Source organism: Triturus cristatus, chromosome 7, assembly GCF_964204655.1.
Source record: "Triturus cristatus chromosome 7, aTriCri1.1, whole genome shotgun sequence".
Classification (NCBI taxonomy): Eukaryota; Metazoa; Chordata; class Amphibia; order Caudata; family Salamandridae; genus Triturus; species Triturus cristatus.
Genome location: NC_140590.1, coordinates 1,361,993,009 through 1,362,015,874, shown reverse-complemented (window position 1 = coordinate 1,362,015,874; position 22,866 = coordinate 1,361,993,009). Strand labels below are relative to the sequence as shown.

General features: G+C 41.0%; 1 protein-coding gene across 2 annotated transcripts in view; it reads left to right on the top strand.

Moving 5' to 3' along the window:
- The window catches only part of EIF6 (eukaryotic translation initiation factor 6), a 29,005-nt gene extending 8,531 nt beyond the window's left edge, over positions 1–20,474 (top strand). For both annotated transcript variants that reach the window (XM_085619072.1, XM_085619073.1), the window contains exons 3-7: positions 8–93; positions 7,011–7,186; positions 12,050–12,226; positions 18,209–18,390; positions 18,979–20,474. In XM_085619072.1, coding sequence (XP_085475198.1) covers positions 8–93; positions 7,011–7,186; positions 12,050–12,226; positions 18,209–18,390; positions 18,979–18,988 — 631 coding nt within the window. In that variant the 3' untranslated portion in view covers positions 18,989–20,474. The remainder of the gene's footprint in view (positions 1–7; positions 94–7,010; positions 7,187–12,049; positions 12,227–18,208; positions 18,391–18,978) is intronic.
- Positions 20,475–22,866: the final 2,392 nt, after the last annotated feature.

Genomic DNA, 22,866 nt, shown 5'->3' with positions numbered 1-22,866 from the left:
TCTTTAGTGTCTTTGAAGGTGAACTTTCTGAGACCATACCCGTTGTTCATGCATCTATTGCAGGCTGCAGAATCATTGGCCGAATGTGTGTTGGTGAGTACTGAAGAGTCTCTTGTTTTATTCAAAGTAACTATACATATCTGTATATGTTTGCCGAATACTATTGGTAAATTTTGAATTCCGAAATTGGTTGCCTATTTCCAATGTTAGATGCTTACTAATTAAAATGTGATGGTAATTAAGGCATGTCAGTGGCGCTGTTTAATCCTTTTGCTTTCTATTATGCATCCTGAGAAGGTGAAAGCAAGTCTAGACATCTTATCTCAGTAATGTGTGTGGTCCAAAAGCGATTTGTGTGCTGTGAAACCAAAATTTCCTGATCCAGATACCCTCCCACTCAAGTACACTGTGTGCAAACTGGTTTGTCCCATGTGCTTCTGTCTTCTCGCCCCCAAACAAGAGTACTTGAAAATGTGCTAAACTCCAATATTTACTTGTACTCTGATGTGACATAGAAAGAATCGAAGGGCTACAGGAGATCACATTGGTGGAAAGAAATATTCACCACTAGGAAGTATTAAACAGGCATATTTGTAATAAAGATGGGTAATAGAGTGAGGCCTCCATAATAATTTTTATAGCTAATGTCCCTGCTGACTGATGAAAAATAAGCTTGAAGTACCTAAAATATATACTCCTAATCTAAAGAGAATGTGTGCCTCTATAGAGTTTTTTTTTTAACCATGGGCCTTTGTCCATGGTCATGTGGTGTTAAGAGGAATATCCACATCAGAAACACACAGAGTTTTAAGTGTCAGAAAACGACCTCTCTGGTAGCAGTGATAAAAGTGCTAACAATCCCATAGTCAGTCGTCCATGGCTACATATGCATTATTGGCACCATCAAGGTAAAAGGATAAAATTATATAGAAAGTAGCGAACCAATAATTTGACTCAGACCTTTAGAGCAGGTCTGCACCGTGCAAGCCTCTCATCCATCTCGGATTTACAGTGGTGCCAAAGCTTCTCTATGCTCCTCAAAGCCACGTCCCTCTGCCACTCCACTAACTTTTAGACCTGAACAGCTGCCACGCCGCTACACAATAATGCTAAAAGATATTGGCGAAGCCAGTACTTCTATTTTATCACATGGAGAGAAAAGGAGAAAAACATAGACCACTGTAGTCCCACTCGACATTCAATTTCATTATGCAAAAGGTACAGCAGACTCCCTATGAAGAACAGATTTATTTTTCTTCTGAGTCAAAGAAACTAGGAGCTCAAAAATGCCAATTCATTATTAGTGGATGAGGAGGCCTCCCCCACGTAATGTGGCACGCTTAGCCACTCACCCCACCCTGGTAAGATGGTACCACCATGGCAGACTCAACCTCGCCTGTGAGGGAGTTCTTGAGATTCACTAAATTCCTGGATATTGCAGGGATCCAGATTACATTAAAAATACCTTAAGTCAGGGATCTTCAAACTGGTGGGCGCGGGAAGCATTATGCTTATAACAGTGCTTTGTTTTCTGCAGAAACAAAATGAGTGGCAATAAGCCACTCAGTAATCGGCCACCATTAGCATCTATCTTTTCTCTTTTATATCCCGGCTAGCAGAAGGCGTCAAAAGGGAAGGGACTCCAAATATTCTTCAAAGCCCCCCATACTGGACACTTTTACAGTTAGTAAGGCCTGCCTGACCAGAATAGTATGTTTGGCATTCATGTATTTGATCGCATTTTTAAAACGGTAAAGGAACTTTACGTGCAATATTTAAATAAGTTTAGACGTATTTAAACAGTGGCAGTTGAATAGAGTAATTGCGAAAGTTTGGAGGGGGTCCTGTGATTTGTTTTTTTTTCTTTTGTTTTTTTTTTTCTCACTGGGTAGGGCATGGCATTATAACATTTGAAGACCACTACCTTAAGGTATAGCATAGGAATTTTCTTTAAATGGGTGGCACCTTAGGTATCATTAGTAGAAAGGTTAACTATGAATGTTCTTTGGGTATAAAGACCCTATAATCCATCAAAGTGCCTACGTGTTTCTGCCCACTTATGTGCTATGGATCTGGTTGAGGCATTTCTCAGGGCTGTGAGTAAATCTTGAATTAATAGTGTGTGTGTGTGTGTATATGTATATATGTGTGTGTGTATATGTGTGTATATATATATAATATATATATATTCACTGAAAAAACCATAGGTTTCACACACGTTATAGTTACGAATTAGCATTTAAAAAACCTTGCAAATTCACTTAAAAAACCATAGGTTTCACACATGTTATAGTTAGCTGGACATTTCACTCGTAAAAAACCAATGAAATTCCCCCGTTATAGTTAGTGCAGGCAACTATAACTCACGCGACCGCAATCCTCTGCTGATGACGTCAGATATTACATCACTGTATTTAGACACTTATTTACCCATGTCTTCTTCCATTAATCTTTGGCTATACATATATTACAAATATTTATTTTTCATAAAGACACATATGTCATCAGTGATGTAATATCTGACGTCCTCAGCAGAGGATTGCGGTCGCGTGAGTTATAGTTGCCTGCACTAACTATAACCGGGGAATTTCATTGGTTTTTTACGAGTGAAATGTCCAGCTAACTATAACATGTGTGAAACCTATGGTTTTTTAAGTGAATTTGCAAGGTTTTTTAAATGCTAATTCGTAACTATAACGTGTGTGAAACCTATGGTTTTTTCAGTGAATTTGTACGGTTTTTTAAATGCTAAGTTATTTATTTATATATATATATATTATTTTTTCAGGTTTTTCACCGTGCGCGCACCGTGATTTTTTATTTTTTTTTATTTTTTTTTTAAATCGCGATGTGCGCGCTCTGTGGGCGCTCGGTGCGCCTCGCACACCGAGCGCACACGGGTCATAGACCGTGCCGTGCGCGCACCTCGCGATTAACCCCTTCAGTGCCCATGACGAGCTGGACTCGTCATGGGCTGCGGTGGCGCTGTGCCCATGACGAGTCCAGCTCGTCATGGACTCCGCCCGCTAATGCAAAGCGCGGCACTGGGCGGGGAAAGGGGCGGGCATGCAAGGGGTTAAAAAAAAAAAAAATTGTTTTTTTTTTCCCTTGGGGGTCCTTCTGTGACCCCATGACCAAGGCTAGGGGGTCAGGAACTGTCTACTCTGCCCCCTTTTCACGTTCTCCACCTTTTTTTTTTTTTCTCTCCCCCTCAGACTGCGAGAGACGAAATGGCGGCCGACACTTCCTGGTTTCGACCGATTCGAATGTTTACCGACATCTAACAACCAATCAGAATTGCGCACGGCAGAGTGCGCGCATGGTGCGCGCGTATAGATATTGATATGCTTTTAAATGCTATTTTCTCAGGAAATACTGAACAGATTTACACCAGATCTGCAAAAGGCACTTCCTTGGCCTTATGGCTACCTCTCTGCCAAATTTCAAGTAACTCTGTTCAGCCGTTCGGGCTGTAGCTGTGTCTAAAGGTCCTATGGAAAAATGCATGGGGAAAACGCGTTTTGGGACCCCCCTTTTTTCTCGGCCCCCGCTTGACGAATCACCCCGAGACTTTCAGGGTAGGAGCTGAACGGAGCGCCCCATTAGTTTTGAAAATTTCGCGAGGATTCGTCAACCGGCGCCAAAGTTATTCAAAATAGAATTTTGAGATTTCCTATGGAAACTAGGTTGTAACTATAACTATCTACTGGCGACCGCTAGTAGATAATAAATATATAATGACAGGGAGGTGACATTACATAAGACACAAACAAGATGCAGGCTTGCTGGGAGAAAGTCATGCTGTCATTTCAAATACTGAATCGTTTACCCACAGAGGGTTATAAACTGCTGCATGGTCTGATCCGGGGTGGCAATTCCTGTAGTTACACACTTAAAAAAAAAAACCAAAAAAAACAAAAAAAAAAAAACAGGGGCGGTTAATAATACCACAGGTTATATGTTGGTCACATCATTCCTCCTGTAGATTATTAGTTTATTCTGTAATGGGTATTAGGAAGCATACTCTGAACTCAGTTGTACACAATTTAAAATTGGAAAAGATTCCTACTGGCCCAGACACCACCAGGGAAGTGTTCTAAATATTGAAATAGTTGGTATCAGTATATAGAGACCTGTAGTAAATGCCCCGCATGGTTTAGGAGAAAGACTTTTCATTTGGTCCCATGGATAAAGTTCATAATTTTTATGTCAACAGGTAATGTGCCAAATTACTTACTTCGTCAAAGAGGTGCGCCAAGCCATTTCCTTTTGCCATCGGCTGAAATCTTTGGCGCGATCCTGTTGCCACATTTAACCAGGAACCTAAAAGGCACCATTGTTTGGTGTGGTGAGCTGAGTCACCACATGATAACGGAGCATGTTACATGGCCCTGTTCATATGTTCCCCTCACTAATATTACTTGGGGTTACTGGGAAATGTAGTTCCCGATTTTTACTGGTGCCTGGCCATCCATCAACTGAATTATCACCAGCATTTTTATACAAATTTAGACAGGACGCTACCTGGCTTGCCAATGAACACATTTAGAGGGGAACAATTGTTCATATTAGTCAGTGATTCTTACTCCAGGGCGAGGAGTAGAAGTGTGGAAAGGCTCTTTTAAGAGAAAAAATCTGTCAAACCAAGGTAACTCGGCTATAATATTGTTGACCATATAGTCACTGTTTAAAAAGAATAAAAAAATAAATTAAAAAAAACCCATAAAAGCCAGGTTATCATGCCTGTCTTTTCAGCAATACCCAAGGAATTTTATCATGAAGACCATGTGAATTCCCTAACCAAAATAAGGGCAAGTATTGTTTGCGGTAGAGGTGAATACAGTTATCCATAACAGGTCTACATTCGTTCCCCCCCCACCCCCCCCCCCCCACACACACGCACCCCGTACACCTCTTTCTGTGAACCTTGAGATTGATTATAAAAGTGGAGCTAGAGAAGCAACCCAGGAATTATCCTTGGATCAGTCTATGATAATGCCAGACCAGGGTGGGGCTGTAGTTGTTACCCAGACCAATGTATCACAATGAGTCCCTTAAGCTGCTAAATGGTGAACAAAATAACAGACCAGGGACCCCAAAGCTGATGAGATGCCATTCTTTGTAGGTGGAGGGTTGGAGAACGGATGGATTACAAAAACTGAGGCTGATGACCTCATAAAAAAACAACCCCTCCCTTTTACATTCTTCCAAAGGTTGACAAGAAACACCACCCACCACTGGGCTGCCATATTGTGTCGGGAAAAGGTTCGGCTCTCAAACCCATATCACAGTTCTGTGATTTCTTTCTTAGACCTCTAGTGCATAATATACCCTCATTTCTAAAGGATACTAAAGATATGTTGAATCTCCTTAGTAATAATGAGTTCGACCCAGTAATAATGAGTTCGACCCAGAGAAACCTATCTTGATCACTCTAGATGTCCAATCATTGTATACTAGTATACCCCAGGAATCCACTCTAGAGGTGACTGAACAACTGCAGGAATACTTATACTGATACCAATTATTTTGATATCTATTGTACCTTCATTAGTGGCGTGTGGGCCAGTGGGAATCTTTTCCACTTTTTAATTGTGTACAACTGGGTTCAGAATAGCCTTCAAAATGCCAATTTCAGAATAAATTAGTAACCTGCATGAAGAATGCTGCGACCAACATATAACCTGCAATATTATTTACTGTCCATGTTTAAAAAAAAAAAAAAAAAAGAAAGTGTGTGACTACAGGAGTCTCCACCACTAGTCAGACCACTCAGTAAGTTCCAAGTCTCTGTTGGGAAAGCAATTCAGTATTTACAAAGATTGTATGACTAACCCCCAAGCATGTATGTTTGTGGCTTGTGTAATGTCACCTCCCTGTCACGAGTGTGCAAGTTGTGTAACACATGTACATTTATCAACAATAGTATGCTATCGAAATGAAAAACCATGAGAAGAATGTCTTTGGTTTTCCCAGGTTGGCGCAAAATGTGAGGTGAAGGTAAGATCTCACTTCCTCACCTGGTGTATCTCTGCACATTTATGTAAATATTATTAATTTGGGATCCTCTTGCAGCCCTGAAGAATGTCCCTGACCAGACCCAAAGAGTAGGAGTGGGCAGAAACACGTCCACACTTTGAAGGGTGATAGGGACATTATACCCATAGAACATCCATAGTTGACCTTTCTAGCAATCATACATTAAGGTACCACCCGTTGAAGGACATTCCTGTGGTATACTTAAAGCTATTTTTTATTTGATGTGGATCCCTGCAATTGCTATGAATTTAGATAACCTCACAGGTGAAGTTGAGTCTGCCCTGCTAGTACCTTCTCTCCAAGGTGGGGGTGAGGTGGCCAGTAATGAAGCATTCCACATTACGTGGGGATGAGGCTCCCCGATTCAATAACAATGAATTGGCATTTTTGAGCCCCCAGATTCTTCAATTGAGTAGGAAAAGAAATCCGTTTTCATAGGGAGTCCACAGTACCTTTTGTGTAGTAAAGCCAATACCTCTCACATATGTGAGGCCTATTGGCTTTACTAGTGCTTGTCTAACATGTGCATATAATTGCCTCAGCTTTCAGAGTGTGGAATGATTGCTGTGGTCATCATACAGCTAGGAGTTTGAGATTAATTTGTTGTCTTGTGCTTAGTTGATCATCATCAGTTCAAAATAAATTGACCTTTCTTTTGGGACCAGCTTGACTTGTCCAACACACAAACATTTCTATTGTCAAAGTAAGTTGTCTGTTTGATATAGAACTTACTATGGGACTGTCCAAAATTTACCAGTGGCCATAGTTTAATGTTACTTCACATTACTTTTCTAATACTGTCAAAAAGAGTTGTTTAAGCATGCTGTCTCAGTTATTAATCACTTGACCAAGTTGTGCATGGGAAAATCTTCGTAATAATGCTCCTTGTAAAAAAAGCATTTGTTATTGCAGAATGACCCCAGATACAACTCATTTACAGCAACTTTTGCTTTGCTTTTGGTTTTATCTAGGGAACCGTCATGGATTATTGGTCCCAAATAACACAACAGATCAGGAATTGCAGCACATGAGAAACAGTCTGCCTGATTCAGTCAAGATTCAGAGAGTGGAGGAAAGGCTGTCTGCCTTGGGAAATGTCATAGCATGCAATGACTACGTAGCTCTTGTTCACCCAGATCTTGACCGGGTAGGTCTGAATAGTTGCCTTCATGCTAAATAACAAATGAAAGTTGTCATCAATATCAGATTCGCATGTCTGGATACATGCTTCAAAAGAGTTCTATCTTTTGTTCCCATGAGAAGCTCTTTTGATCTGAAATGTGTTTTATGGCAAAATGTAGGTCAGATGCTTTGGCTCGATTTACCACTTAATGATCTTATCATTAGGCTACAGCCCCATCCAAGATGCAGGGATGGGACAAGGGCTCTCTTTCTGTGAGGAGTGCCTATGAGATTTCTTTAATGAAGGTGTATGGTGTGCTTCTATCCATAAAGAATGTCGTCTCTGGACAGGAAACCACACAGTGGTGACAGGGGGATCAAAACGGACGTGTTGCATCATGAGGAGGGGCATAGTGTTGTGTTGGGGTTGGGTTAGTAGTTTGGATGGGACACAACATTGGATGTTAATGAAGCCTCAGCTGGAGTGCTACACAGCATGAGGAGTGAAAAAGGGAAGCACGTCAATGCTATGAATTGGAGAGAACATGCAGCCCGTTGGAATACCATGAAGACTTATTGTTCTTTTTCATTCTTGTTGAAAATGTATAAGACTGTTGTCTTATATGGACTGCTTTCTATTGTTTGTTTTTCGACTGAATTATGGTATTGTTTCTGGAATCCATAGCATTATGATTCAATGAAGATTCGGATGGTGAATAACGAGAATTACACACAATTTAAAAAAAAAAAAAAAAAAAAATGTTTACCTTCTGACAAGTAACGTGGTCATGCCCATGAATTAGTCATTATCTCGAATTAGGTGATGAAGGTATGTATGATTGTAAGAATGCAGATTTGCCCCTCTACAGTTGTATGTACCTGTAATTTTGAAACTTTGCCCAGTTGTCATTTTTGATTTTTTGGTCGTGCCATAATTAATAGCCATATACTGGATGCATACCTTTCCTCCAACTCCATTCCCTGTGAGTTGTGCCTGTGAAATGCGCAAATGGCAAGTTGATGGTTTCATCCCCAAATTATTGCCACAGAGATTTGGCTACAGGTGAGAGAAGTGCAGTCCTCTAGGATTGCCCCCTCCCACCCCCAAAAAAAAGATTTGCGGAAACCTGAAGTATGTCTGGACATTGGGATGTGACACCACTCTGCAAGACCGGATGCAGTGACCTCCTCTCACTTTATCATTGTTTACCTCTTGACTGATTGAAACGCTTGAACAACCGATTGCAACTCTGAACACCTATGTAGAAAAGGCTGGGCCAGAGACCAGTCTGCGGAAAAAATCTATCCTGCTTAGCTTTACTAGGGAAGAGTAAGACTGCCTTATGTACTTCACTTGCATGGCTATAGCTCCAGATCCCACGTTCCTATGCAACAAATCTGACAAAAATGAGACACTACACAACAGCACAGCTCCACCCGAAGCAGCACATTTGTTGAAGCAGTACAGGCCAAAGGCTGGTGAGGCACACTTTGAGGTACCCTTTCGAGCTGTGAGCCACTGTCCTTTGCATAGTTATGTCAATGTGTGGCCTAGTGACCGGCACTCAATAACGTTGACCCATAATTGTTGTGAGCCTGACACCCAAATGGGTGGGCCTGTCGCCCATGACAGGAAAGTTCCTAAAACGCAACAAGATTTTTCCTTTCAAAGTACCTCATTTTGGTAAAGTGGGTGGCTGCAGTATTTAAGCCAGGCGCAGCAGTCACCCAAGTGAAGCCTACCAACCGTAGAAATTACTGAAAACTAGACTTCCCACGAGAGTCCAGGATGGTGTGACTTGCATTGGTCCCACCACGTGCCCTTACCTAGAATGCCTTGCAGATTTCACCCTTCGGCTAAAATCATTGTTTCTCCAACATTTCTGTAAGAAAAGGTTCCGGAATTTATCAGTATCTGCAAAACTCCTTCCACCCAGCGCTCCCACACTTCTACCAATTGAAAGCAACGCACCGCTTGTTAGGTGGACCTATCGCCTGCTACAGAAACTGGTCAAAATAACACTGCTTTTTAATCAGAAGGCCTTTGGTCTCTGGCAGAAAGTGTTCAAGTTGTCTTTCGCATAAATATTTAAAAAATGTTTTTTAAGCTTATACTTTTACTTTCATAGGACATTCTAGGTTGGAAAACTTGCTGGAATCTATGCGGTCCACTCCACTCTGGGTTTCTTGGTTTCAGCAGTGACTTGGGTTGTTAGGTTTCACTGGTTCACAGCTGACCTGGAATGTAAAAAGTGCAGCCATTCATCATGGCAAGTGAGAGGAAATTGGGATTTCTTTGGGTGTCGTTTTTGAATGTAGGCAGATGGGGGGCAAAATATCTCCACTTCTGCCACCCCTGCGTGTGGTAGTGTTGTCTGCTACCCTGAGGTGGACCCTGATGTCAAGATGACAGATTATCCTACCTCATTAATTTTCCCCTGGAGATCTGGTGGACTTTCTGACTGGTGGTAAACACCTTGATTACCCAATTAATCAGGCTATTGTGGAGAGGGCATGGGTGTATGAGAGACGACCCACAAGGCCTTTTGGGAAAAAAAGAGTGAGAAACGGAATAGAGTGACACGCTTGTCTGTCCTGGCACTGCACTGTAGCTCCCATCCCATCCCATGGAAGAGGTGTGGCGCCGCGGCCAGGTCGACTGACTCCGGAATCTGGGGATCACGATTCGATCCCCGGCACCGACAGCAGATTAGCCCAGCACCATGTGACTGGGCAATAGCTTGCTTGATCTTCTCGACTGCCCCCTGCGCCTAGAGACCCTTACGGGTGATTGTTCGTGCTTTACAAATGTGGATTATTATTATCCACATATGCCAGACAGTCGTTCTGCAGCCTGGGAGAGGCAAAATAGAGGTGGAGTGGTGGTTAACACCCTCTTTGCTGACCCATATGCCCAAATAACAGCCAAATTAGTATACATTCCCTCTTGCTTGGCAAGGAGATGGCTGGAGTATATAGGTTCTAAATCAGTTAGGGCTTAAGGGGTGCTGGGGGTGGCCTGATGCCAGGATGGGCTATGCCTACTCCACTCCATTTAAAAAAAAAAAAAAAAAAAAAAAAAAGTTTTAAAAGCTACACCTAGCATTCAGAAGGTTTTCGCCCCCTTTCTCTCCCCCACCTCCACCCACCCCATTAAAAAAAAAAAAAACTTCTGCTGTGATCCCCAAGCAGGGATCAACTAGGGAGTCGTACAATTGGAAAGGGTCCCGGTTCTTTCACTTTCTGTCTGTGTGATGACAATGTACATTTTCGCTTCAATGACTGGATGAGACGTTCACGTCCTCTGCATTGCAATGGTAGTCTTGGATGACATGCACCTCTTGTCCTCAGCACTGAAGCGACTAAGCCTTATTCCTTTCTCTAAAAAGAATAACACTTTTGGACAATCTAAGTGACACTTTTTATAAGGATGATACAGTCTTTCCCTCTCACCAACCTTCAAGTGTAATCATTGACAGTTCAACCTTGCTACCATCTGAAAGTTGAAACCTTTAAAGGAAGGCTTTGGCATTTCAGAGAGCATGCAGTAGGATCTGGTTGTCTACATTTTCAGGATATCCATATATTTTGCAAGGAAGCTTTGCTTAAATATCCCAGTTTCATGCAGGCCCCTGGATGGGAAATCTTTTGGTTGCTGCTCTGCAGTAGAGTTTTAGGATCTGTTGAAGAAAGGTGTACAACCCAAGTGCAAACTCGCCCTTGCAAGGGGACACTAACACTCTTTTTATCTAGTTTCCTGGTGGAACATCTGCCTACACTCCCTTCATGTTTACAGTCTACACTGTCCTTAGGATTGGAAGTCTCTTTCTGTCAATTGTTATATTCATTGAGGGCATGTAGTCTCTGTAGACAAGGAGTTTAGTTGTATCCCTCTTTCAGGGGGCATCCCTGTGTTTATAACTCAAAGATAGTGCAGTTGCCTCTTAGAACAGTTGTAGAACTTCAGGCCAGCCCTCCTCCACCCCTTCTCTGCACAAACTAGTGTAAATTGGTGTAGAACGTTGGTTGGATCCACAAAAGCTACAGTGGACCATAGACTACATCTTTGTGTTTAATCATACTGGTATGAGCATGTTTTAGCAGATCCAGGATGTGAGGAGATGCCACTTGGCAAATGAAAACCATGGACTTGGCCACTTCATTACAGCTCAGATAATAAAAATTGCTGCTCCTGCATCTTCTCCTGTGTAAAGCTTAGGTAGAGGAACTGAAGCCCCAGCAGGGACCTGATTCGAATCCTTTACAAAAGAAACTGCAGTCCTACTGACTGCTGTGGGATGTAACAATAACAGAAGCATTGAGATGAGAGATTTGGTTAATACTCTCGTAGCTACGACCATCGCACAAAAGGTATCATTAGGAGAATATAACCAGAATTTCTATGTAGATGGGTCAGAATGGCTCTCGGAAGGGAAAAAGAGCCTTCACACACAATTTGTGGCATGCTTCATCATTGGGCCTATCTTCATCCAACAAATATATTGGGATGGGATTGACCAAATTAATTTGGTAGCTCTTGATATTATTTATGTGGATAGGAGGTAATTCTATTCAAGAGTGTATATAAAAACAGTGAACCGCTTGCATAACATGGTCTCTGAGGAGTTAACCAGACAATTTCTAATGGGTGGTTTTGTGTATGGTTCTGTTTGCTAAGACAGACTTTTAAGCTCATTCTGAAACCTGAGATATGCAATGTGTTTTAGATTAGCGTTGGCTTTTTTCGTTGGATGTATTTAAGCTATGTGATTTGGCGAATAATTTAGTTACATTGACATCGCCATAAGTGTGCACCAATTTGTTGTCTTTGGATTGTGCTGGTTTCATGCATGCTGCAGATTCTGAACCAAAACTGTTCTGCTTTCAGGAGACTGAAGACATTTTATCCGACGTTCTAAAAGTAGAAGTCTTCAGACAGTCTGTGGCTGACCAGGTGCTAGTGGGAAGTTATTGTGCCTTCAGCAACCAGGGTGGACTGGTGCATCCAAAAACCTCCATTGAAGACCAAGATGAACTTTCTTCACTTTTACAAGTTCCACTTGTTGTAAGTAAATTTTATAACCTGTGCATCTGCTTGAAGAATTTGTTTTTGAATTTTGTTTTTATAAATGTTACTTTGGTGTTTTGTAATTGCGTAAGCTGATTGATTAAACACAGTATTGTGACTGGAAGGGTATCCACGGTCACTGTGTAGTATTGAATGCCTGTGGAGGGGCTTGCAGAATGTTTACATGCACCAGTGTCTCCAAGTGTGGTACCCTTTCTGAGACTAGCATAAAACATCTTTACAGCTGTTTTATATACAGTGCCTAGGCGCCACAATGAAGGATGATAAATCCAAGGCTAATGACAGACTGAACTGTGTGAAAGTGCGAGAATATTTTCTGGTCCAGTCCACCTCCAGAGTCTCAGTTCCTTGGAATGATATATCAGGTGCGTCATCCGGGTGATAAAATCTATAAGCAACCGCATTGAGGATGAGGGAATTGCAGCAGTAACACAGCAGTTGGTCTGAAGTATGGAGTTATGAGGTTCAGAAGCCCCAGAGATGGTCAGGGCGTTGAAAAATAGAATTTGGCAACTATTAATAAAGGGCATTGAAAAAATTGAGGTGCCTGTCAGAAATGGCTGTTATGACTAATATTCAGCCCTTGGGGCTGAAGAAGATCTTGCCCTTCCTGAACAGTCTCTGGTGGAATAGACATGAAGAAACCTGTAAAGATATCGGGGACGATAGGATCAAGCCAAAATCAAATTTACCACCCAGGTAATGGATTGGCGCTAGCAGGGAGGCACAAGAGCCACTATAGTCTCTCCAAAGAGAATCTGCTGCTCATCGCAATAATCTTGGTCTTTTTGGTTTTAATTTTGTGCCAGTGACCCCAGCTCCTCTATCATCCACTCTGTGATGTTCTTCAAATAGTTTAGAGAATGTGCAGCTAATGACACCAAGCCATCCAACTGGATGATAAATTGGGTTTCATCACTATACATTTATAGCCGAAAGATGCTAGAGGGATGGGTTTGGCAAGTGGCTCGACATGCACCTTGAAGAGGAGGGGGGGCATGGTTGTATTTTGAAGAACTCCAGTGTGGAGAGATAAAAAAAAAAAAAGCCTGCTTGAAAGATTGTGGTTTTTGAAGAAAATATTTAACTGTGCTAGCACTCAGCTAGTAATCACTGTAGACCAGGGGTAACGGAGCATGTTGGGATGCGTGCCAGTGTCATACCAACTGATAGTCCAAAAGAATCATGACCAAGACACCAGCTTCCTCTCCTGCTTAATGTTGTCCAGGGCCACCAGGAGAGGCAAGTACAGAGTCCTGTGGCAAGCATGAAGTCTTGCCTTTTGGGAGGTCAGGATACTGAAACAAGGCTCCAGAAAATTGCTAAGCTCCCTTGCACCTCAGGCAATTTGGCTGCAGGAGGCCGTAGTGAGTTAGGGCCATGGTTTCATAATTAACTTGGACTAAGCTGGTTTGTAAATCTACATGAACTGGGCCTATTTAAATTGGTCACAGAAAACGCCTTGTCTAAGTGCAGAATTAACAATATTGGTATGAAATGAATGACTGGAAAATTGCTTTCTTTAAATGAGGCACTAAGGCCCATAGAAGATCTAGATTTGATGAGGTTCAAATTAGTAGGAAGCACATGAGTTAAGACCTCACTGCAGGCTTCAAGGCAAGTAAAACGTTTATGACTGAAGGAGGTGGTGGGTGCCTGTAAGTAGAAATAATAGAATTCTGAATGGAAGACATTGCCAAGGGTCTTTTTAAGTTTTCAAATGGTATTGAAGACAATTTCCTTAGTATTGATCGTGCTTACCGTTAGTATGATGTGCCTGTGGGAGCCAGCATTGGAAGGCAAGTTATCATTTTAACAACAGTGACGTTCACCTTGCTGGACATTCTTTCTTATCAAAGCTTTTTCGAAGTTCAACCTGGGCACTAGCTTAATCTGGTTGGTTGTGGTGTTCACATGAACTGGACACCGTGTGTTAGCGTACTTATAGTCCTTTCACAATAACAGATCTAGTCAATGAAACATCCTGGTCTGAATAAATAAACTAGTTTAAATTATCCTTAGACATGCAAAAACGTTTTTGACTAACTGCGGTGGCAGAATACTGATTTTTAGAGACTTCGGTAAATTATCTGTTATTTTTGCAGTGATGCTGATCTACAAATGGTCAGTCCAGATTGTGTCCAGATTGTACTATCGGAATGGAAATAAAGTCTGCAGCAGCCCAGAGAGGATTGGGAATGTGGTCCTTAAAGCGATTTGGTCTTTGATCCTTTTGAACATACATTAGTGCTAATTGTAACTAATTTATTTTCCTAAACTGGCATTGAAGTAGTAGTGTAAGTAGATGGTAAACCAGGAAATGGCTGTGCATATGATGCCCAAACAAAACATTGTGGGGTTTGTAGTTGTGACATAAGTGGCAGATGTGTTCAGTAGGATTGCTTGTGAAGAGTACAGTATGTTGGTAAAGAGAAATCTTTAAGGGCAGGTCCAATTTGTGCCTTCCTTGCGAAACATATTGCAGAGGCACTTGTGGTGGGGTGAGTGATGATGTACGAGTGTCTGTCGAGTGCTTTTTAGTTTATTGGCCGCAGAAGCATTTCAGCGAGGAACCACTTGCAAAGTTAACAAAAAGCAGGATTGCTTAAACTGAAGCGGTGGCAGAAAGACCAGCACTGGTGTGTAGTACAAAATTCATGGTTCACAAGTAACTTTCAGGTTCCAGCATGGGGCTCAAGTGATGCTCGAGTTTCTATTGGAGCGTCTTTGTCCAATTGTATTTGTGCCTTGCAGCTAATAAGGGGAACATGCAACTGTCACACCTTTTTGTGTGCTTTATTTTGTCTTGTTTTGTTGTTTCCCCACCTTACTCTTTTTACAGGTGTGCTGAGAAAGTGGAGTCTCCTCTTGGTAGCGATGGAGCCAATTAAAAAGAAAAAACTGTACTAAAGTGAATCAAATAAGTTTCTTTCTTGTGGGCCACTAAGTAAAGATGAAAAACCAGAGGGCATACATAATCTCTCGACTCAGTGTAATCTCGGAAGTTAGACAGGGCCAGGCACTAAGTCCATGTTTAATAGAAAGATACTGGTAGAGCCTGGACCTGAAACCCACCTAAAAAAAAAGATATTCTAAGGCTTGAATGCCAGAGATAACCAAGCAGGAACCACAGCAGACTAAAAAGGATAGATGCTTGCACTTAAAGTTGGCCTTGATAAGGCTGTTGTGTGTGTCCAGACTGAAAAAATCTTTTCCCCATATAAAAGCCCACATTATTTGATTTGGTGAGGCTTGCTTTTTAAGAGAGACTTTAATACCATTCCTATGGCGCAGAACAAAATGCGATCTCATCTGATGTTCCTACAAAAACCTTTTTCATTGATGCAATGACCAATAGATAAAACATCTGCTTATTTTTGTAGCTGGAAGGGTCTTACAGTATTGTAAATGTTCATTGTCCTTTTTACAATGCCTTTCATGTTGGCTCGGAAATTCAGTCTTTAAATAGTTCTGTATGATCTTTGCATATGGTTGTGTAGCGAACAATATAGGCCCTTTCTAAACGACAGATGGTCTTCTTTGCATCTCAGATCAAGTGAAAGTGCAAAACATATACCACCACCTGATGGCACCGGATCTTGGCTGACAGGAATCTGTCTACAATGAGACCTGGACTCTCACTGCTAACATCCATTCTTGCTACTTACTTTCCCAAGAAATCACTCTTGGATGTGAGTTGAGAAAAGCCTATGGTTCTGGGAAGACTCTTTGCCATCACGTAATGGCCTGATCAGCCAGATATTCATCTCACTGCTGAATAGAAACGAGTAAGTGTTGGCCCATGATGTACCACCATATTTTGGGAGTTGAGATTAGAATTCGATGTTTAATGGCCAGGAATTTGCCCACAGTACTTCATGAATCCTGATACTGGCACTAGCAACCAGGGAAGAGTGCTTGGTGTATGAAACTGAAAAAAAACCTCTGATAGACAAAAGCACCTTCCTGCTGTCATAGAGGGGCAATTTGAAAATAATACTTTGTAACAATTAAGAATCCTGGCATAGATTAAGTGACGTTAATGAGCCATGTTTCATTTGTAGAAAGTTATATCGCATGTTGCCAATTCTATCATGTCCTTAATACATGTGATGTTGAAAGTCAATCAATCAATTTAGCTTTATTCGACCATGATAATTACAGTCCTAAAAGCACAATCACAATTCTTAAATATTAGAATTAAAAAATTACTAAAATTTACAAGTTAAAAAGGAGAAATCCCAAACACATATAGCATTAAAAATGTACATCATGTAAAATCCAGAAACATTTCAAATCCCACTACACCACCTAAGAAGAAGGCTCAAATGACTTGCTTTTCCTCTGCCACAGGACCTTTTTCAAGAATTTGGATACCCTCCAGGCCACGTGCTCATTCTCTAGGAATTGTAAACGCACAAGCGCTGGTCGGCATTGCCTAAGGCCCTGCTGTCTTAAGAGGCAATAGCCAGATTTTCCTTAGTTCTGAAAACAATTTGCAAAAGAAAGCTAGGTGGATAGTTGACTGCTCTGAATGGGAATCACACAGACGGGGAGGTAACAATCTTGACCAGTCATTCATTTTAGGAGTAGTCACTAGTCTATGTACTGTACCCAGTCTAAATCGTATCACTAGTATTCTATCATAGCCGCTTGGGACAAAATATAGATACGGTTCCATACCCAGAGAAGTAAGCCTTAGCTGATGTTGAATAACTGTAGGTTTGGAGGCTTCATCTGCTATTCTCAGAGAACCCAACACTTCAAGGCCCTCTATCTTCAATGTTTTTCTCGAGATTCGGGCCATATTGCTGGGGTTTGAATAAAAATCTGGGTGTCCAAGATCATTCATGAACCTGTAAACATACTTGAGCCAGGGAATATTCAGCGCCCCGTCCAACCTAATACAATCGCGCAGGATAATTCTATTTAAGTGTGTCTGATCACTAACCCATATCCTGTGCCAGAGGAGTATTGGCTCCAGTTTGAGATCCGCTAAATACGGGAGACCCAACTCCTCATGGCACACAAATGAAGACGTACCAGGAGGGATGGACAGAATGTCCTGGAGGAAGGCATTTTCCACAGTTTGTAAAAGGGAAGAATTGGCGATGCCCCACACCCCTGCCATCTTCTGAAGCCCAGTTTTTTTCAGCTCAATTGAACGGGACCATGTATCATTCTGGTTAAAAAGGACGCCGAAATACGAGAAAGTACTTGTCGATGCTAACTTCCTACCATCCAGGCAAATGTCCCTACCCATGTCCCTAGGAGTCCCTGTGCCACAGCTCATTATAAATATCTTGGAAAGATTAATACTTAGACCCAAGTCAAGCATAAAAGTGTTAAAACTGTCCAGAACCCTCTATAAGCCATTTTGTGTACGTGCCATTAAAGCGGCATCGTCTACGTATAAGAGAGCCGGTATAGGTCTCCCACCTGCTTGAGGAAAATCTTGTCCACTCTTTAGGAGTGCCTCAGTCAGCCCGTTAATGTATAGATTAAAAAGGAAAGGGGCTCTATGTCCACTTTTAATGTTTGAAACTTAGTTTATAATGATAATTGCAGACTGCATGTAACGAGACTAGATATTGGGAATGTTTTATATCTATGGGAATTCAGTTAATCTACAAGTACATGTGGAGTTTGTCTACTCTTAAAGTATCACAACGGGTTAATGGGGGCGTGGGGGTCTGTGTAGGATAAGGATATGTTGATGTGTTTAAATGCCAATAAAGATTCTTTTAAAAAAACAATCTACTGAAATGTGGATTGTAATTGAAAGAGGTTTACAAATCATTTGAATTGTTCCATTGTGTCTGATAAATTGCTTGGCATTTATAGTAAAAGTTAAAGAATTTTGATAAACACCAAAGTTTCTGTAAAACATGCTGTACTAGTTCAAATCATTTGATAGTGTTGTACTGTTGCACCAACTCTACCGCTTAAATCTTTCAGGCTGGTACAGTAAATCGTGGCAGTGAGGTGATTGCTGCAGGGATGGTTGTTAACGATTGGTGTGCCTTTTGTGGACTGGACACAACCAGCACAGAGCTTTCTGTAATTGAGAGCGTCTTTAAACTAAATGATGCTCAGCCGAGTGCTATTGCCACCAGTATGAGGGATTCCCTGATTGACAGGTAAGTGTGGTCAGCATCTCATCATAGAGAGTTGTTAGTATTTTGAATCCTGGTATTCAGTGAGTGTCTTCAAAACTTGCCTCACGCAAGATGAAACACACCTGAAGTTAAATTCATATCTCTTTTTCAGTCGGGTTATAAAAAGTTGAATCTGTAAGAAAATAAGCAGTTTTTTTAAAATTTAATAACGCTGTAATGAATTTAACCTTTGCACTGCAGTGTAATAAATAAGACCGTGTACACGTGTTATTTGGCCTCATTTATGTTCAATGGCGTTGCATATATATTTATTTTTAGATATGTTTTACATTTGACAGAGTGTAATTTACTACCTTTCCAAGGAGATTTCTGTGTTCCAAATATAAATTTAACTAGTTTGATTAGTTTGTTGAATGAATAGGTGAGGAAAGGGGGTTGTTTAGAGGACCCTCAATTTAACAGTTTAAATATGTAAAAGGTTAATTGAATATTTTTTGTACGTTGTTCATCTCACTAGTTAAGGTCTGTTTATATCTCAAAATGTATTTAAAAAAAAAGTGAGAATGAAACCTGCAATCTTAAAAAATATATATTTTCTTTTCTTTTTAGTTTAACATAAGAAGACATTGGAAAACTTTATTTGGACATATTCTCTGCGAGATGTATGTTCTGCTGAATCTTGTATTGATGTTCTTCTAGACTACCGCTTCAACCAGACTATCTTCACTGTTAAATGGACTTCTATGGTTATATATATTTTTTTTAAAGAATACATGCTGTGCTTTTGGTTATTGTAACATGCAGAAAACCAGACTCCCAAATTCAATGAAAACCTGTTGGACTTTATTGCCATTGCAGTCTATAAAACGTTTCTTTGCCTGCTAGGAGCTAGCATAGTGTCTAAGCAGTAAATACGGCACATATAAAAGTGTGTGAGGAATGTATTAATAGTGCTTGCCCACATCCTAACCTACAAATGGAAAGCTCATCCTGTGCTGATGCTTGTAAATTAAGACCCATATTTAATCAGACTGCAAGACTCGGTTATCTCATGCGGTTGGGTACTGTAACATACTTGCTTTCCCGCTGTTTGTAAAGAAGAAGCAAAAAGTGGCACATTCCCCAGCTTGTGATCCTGCATACTGCCAACCTATTTTCAGCTCCCAGTCAATGGCCCAAAAACAGTTTTGGGGTGGGAGCAAGAATAGGGTAAATGGGGAGGAGGTTGGGAAGTCTAGTTCTCCGTGTAAAATATATTGGCGATTGTTTTTTTTTATTTTATTTTTTTTTTTTTTTGCCCCCCCCCCCTCCCCCCCCCCCCCCCCCCCGTTTTGGACCTACTTACTCTGATCTTCAACGTTCATGGGAGACTATGCACATTACTAATAGGTAGGAATATATCCCTATGTTGTCATTGAGTCTCTATTTTGAGCTGGCTCTGAGCCACTGTTCAAGATTAGGATTATGATTTTCTCTCTACCAATGAGTAAAACGTTCATTAAACTAATGGAGTTAAATTGGAGCATTGTTCAATGTGCAAAGAGCGTGACCTAATGTTACGGAAATCAGAATTTTTCATGACCGAGGGGCACTTCATGTCACATAAATTATCTGCCAGGGAGTGTTTTGTTCGGTCCAGTGCTGTAGTACATCTTCCTGTTACTCCGGACTATATCTTTAAAGGAGTGACCAATGCCATGGGATTCTTCACACAAGTATGAATTCAGTATCACTCGAGGTTGCTTCCTTTCCTAAATGGTGGATATGCAGTAAAACCTCCAGAAGGTCCTTTCCAGAAACGGTTCAGAGGCATGTAGTGACCGATGTTTCTCCTCTGTCTGAGTGCTCGCACTGAAACTTCCAATACAGCCCTTTCATCTCCTCCTACATCCTCTGGCCATATATGTGTACCCAAACCCAGCTTTTGCAAAAAGCAACTTAAGCTGCTTTCTTATACTTTGAAACAACAGTTTTAGTCTTTTGTGCAACAATTCTAATGTATCGCAACCAGAAAGACTGAGATCATTTACTGTCCAATTATGTATGTCTGTGCGTAAAAAAATGCTATTGAATAAAATGATTGCAGCCCATCTCTGCAACTTAAAGTTTGTGTAAATGTTTTTTACAGCTACTACCATGTCAACAGTTAATTAAAGCACTATAGCAACATCTATCTACTGCAAAAACCGTTCTAACTTCATCAGTGCAAGGATCGGGAAATTATTGGGTGCAGAGCTCCGTTTATCATGTGGTACTTGAGAAACAAACTGTCAGTTTCTTTGCCCAGAAAGGCAAGGAATCCTCGGGTAAGATGAGAAAGGAAGGGTCAGGAGTCCCAATTTCAGTGAACTGTCATGGATTTTCTTACAATGTTAATTGTTGGTGAAGACTTTGCATAGGCACTTTCACGTATAGAGTACACATTATTCACCAAACATCCCTCACTTCATCGTTCGTAAAAGAGGCACTGTTAGTTATTAGGTTTATCTTCAGTTGTTTTGGCCACATGTTTCTTTGTCATACCCGACCCGCAATGTGCAACGGAGAGGTTTATTATTCCAAACCTCATATGCTGTCATGTGAGCCATACTGTCCTTGCTTGGTTTGCACAGCTTGTTTATGCGGATGCACGGTTTCAATAAGGAACCTAAAATGTAGCACTTCTTTAAAAACGGAACTCTTACAGCTGTTAAGTATATAATGGTGTATTTATCATCTGATGTAGAAAGTGCAAACTCTAATATCATTTCTGAATAAAACTGCTTTCTTCCAAAATGTACTTTCTTGTATTTACGAAATAAAAGTTTTAGTATCTGAATAAAAGAAGTAAGTACTCTAGTATACATTTTAAGATTAAATTGGACATCTATTCAAAGACCTCTTGGTCTTAATACAAAATGGAGGGGTTACGGGTCTTGCATTTTGTGACCAGTTGTTCTGCAACATTGGCAAAACAGCAATGCCAGAGATTGCTCCTCCTGGAGAGGGCCAGTGATGTCTATACATGATCCTCCGCCAAGTGAAAATGGGCAGTACTAACCACAAAACTTGCACTAATCTATGCATCAACTTTAGATAATGAAGAAATTACTTCACAACTAAATTCCTTTGTGAAATGCACCCTAACTGTTTTACTCGTGGCCTGTCTCCTACATTCTCAACCTATGGTCCACGTAGTGGCAGGACCAGAAACTGTTTCTGTACATATTTAAAGCTTTACAATCCCAGTGCCACATACAAAGGTGTATGACATTAGCATATCCATTCCATTTGTGGAGTGTGCACTTTAACAAGTCTCCCTTTTCTGCCAATCTGTGTGGTTCAGATTCGGCAGTGGCGTGCTGTTCATCCCCAGGGGAGGTGTTTTGGAGTTGCGTTAATGTGTCAACGTTCTATAAGGTTAATGATGCAACATGATCTACTTTCTACTCCCTATCTCCCCTTACTAACGGTCTTTCTGATATAAGCCTTTAGAGGTTTTTTGTAGTTTCCTAATGACATGCTGTTGCTAAATCAATGTGTTTTTGTTTTGTGAAACGCTTGGACAAATTGCACTTAACCAGAGTAATAAGTAGTGCTGCCATGTGGTTGCCATTTACTTTGCTTCGCTTCAGGCCCCTAAGTAATTAAATCCAGTTATTGATTTATAGGTGCCCCCCCCCAACCCACCTCACCACAAGTGTTATGAGCTGCACACAGCAGTGGACTGCCGTGTCATAGGCAACTGATAGGCAACTGTGGTAATTGGGCACTAAGCTATATAATCTAGACCTTTTTTCATAAAGAAACTAAGGGCCATATGTACCAACACATTTCCCCATAGACACGGAATGAGCAAAACCCTTTCATACATCTGGCCCTAAGGACCAACTTTGTATGCCTGGAAATAGTTCCCATCCTGAGGACTTTTTTCTGCAGATAAGACAGAAGCCCATTCCTGTGGAATATATAAATAAACGCAGAGAAGTTTTACATAGCTCAGCCGTTCGGAGTACAAATGTAGGCTAGGTTCTTGCTAACTAACAATTTTTTTTTTTGCTCCTCCTTCACCATTAGATGCAATTACAGTACCAGCGAGCCCACATCATCTTAATACACTTCTGCTGGATCCTGCTAAGCAGCTCCTATCCTCTCCATAGCTATACCTGCTTGTCTCTGGAAATAATTGGACTGCTATTACCCTCCATTTCGAATATTTACTCCACAAGGCTTTACATTTCTCACTTGGTCGACTCTATGTCCAACTTGCACAATTTATCCACAGAGGCCAGTCATTCATTTGCTGAAGGTAGATTACATAACCATTAGATGCAAATCTCTCTTCTCCCTAAAGGCAATCTGTAGAAAACCAACTGCTTCAAGTTGGTTGATATGGATTTTTTTCAGTTGGCAGTCGATACCAAAGAAAAACAAATGTGAGCTTACCTCCACACACCTCCTCGAGATTTGTGATATTACATTATTACCTTCCAAAAGTCCTGAAGCACAAGAAAAACC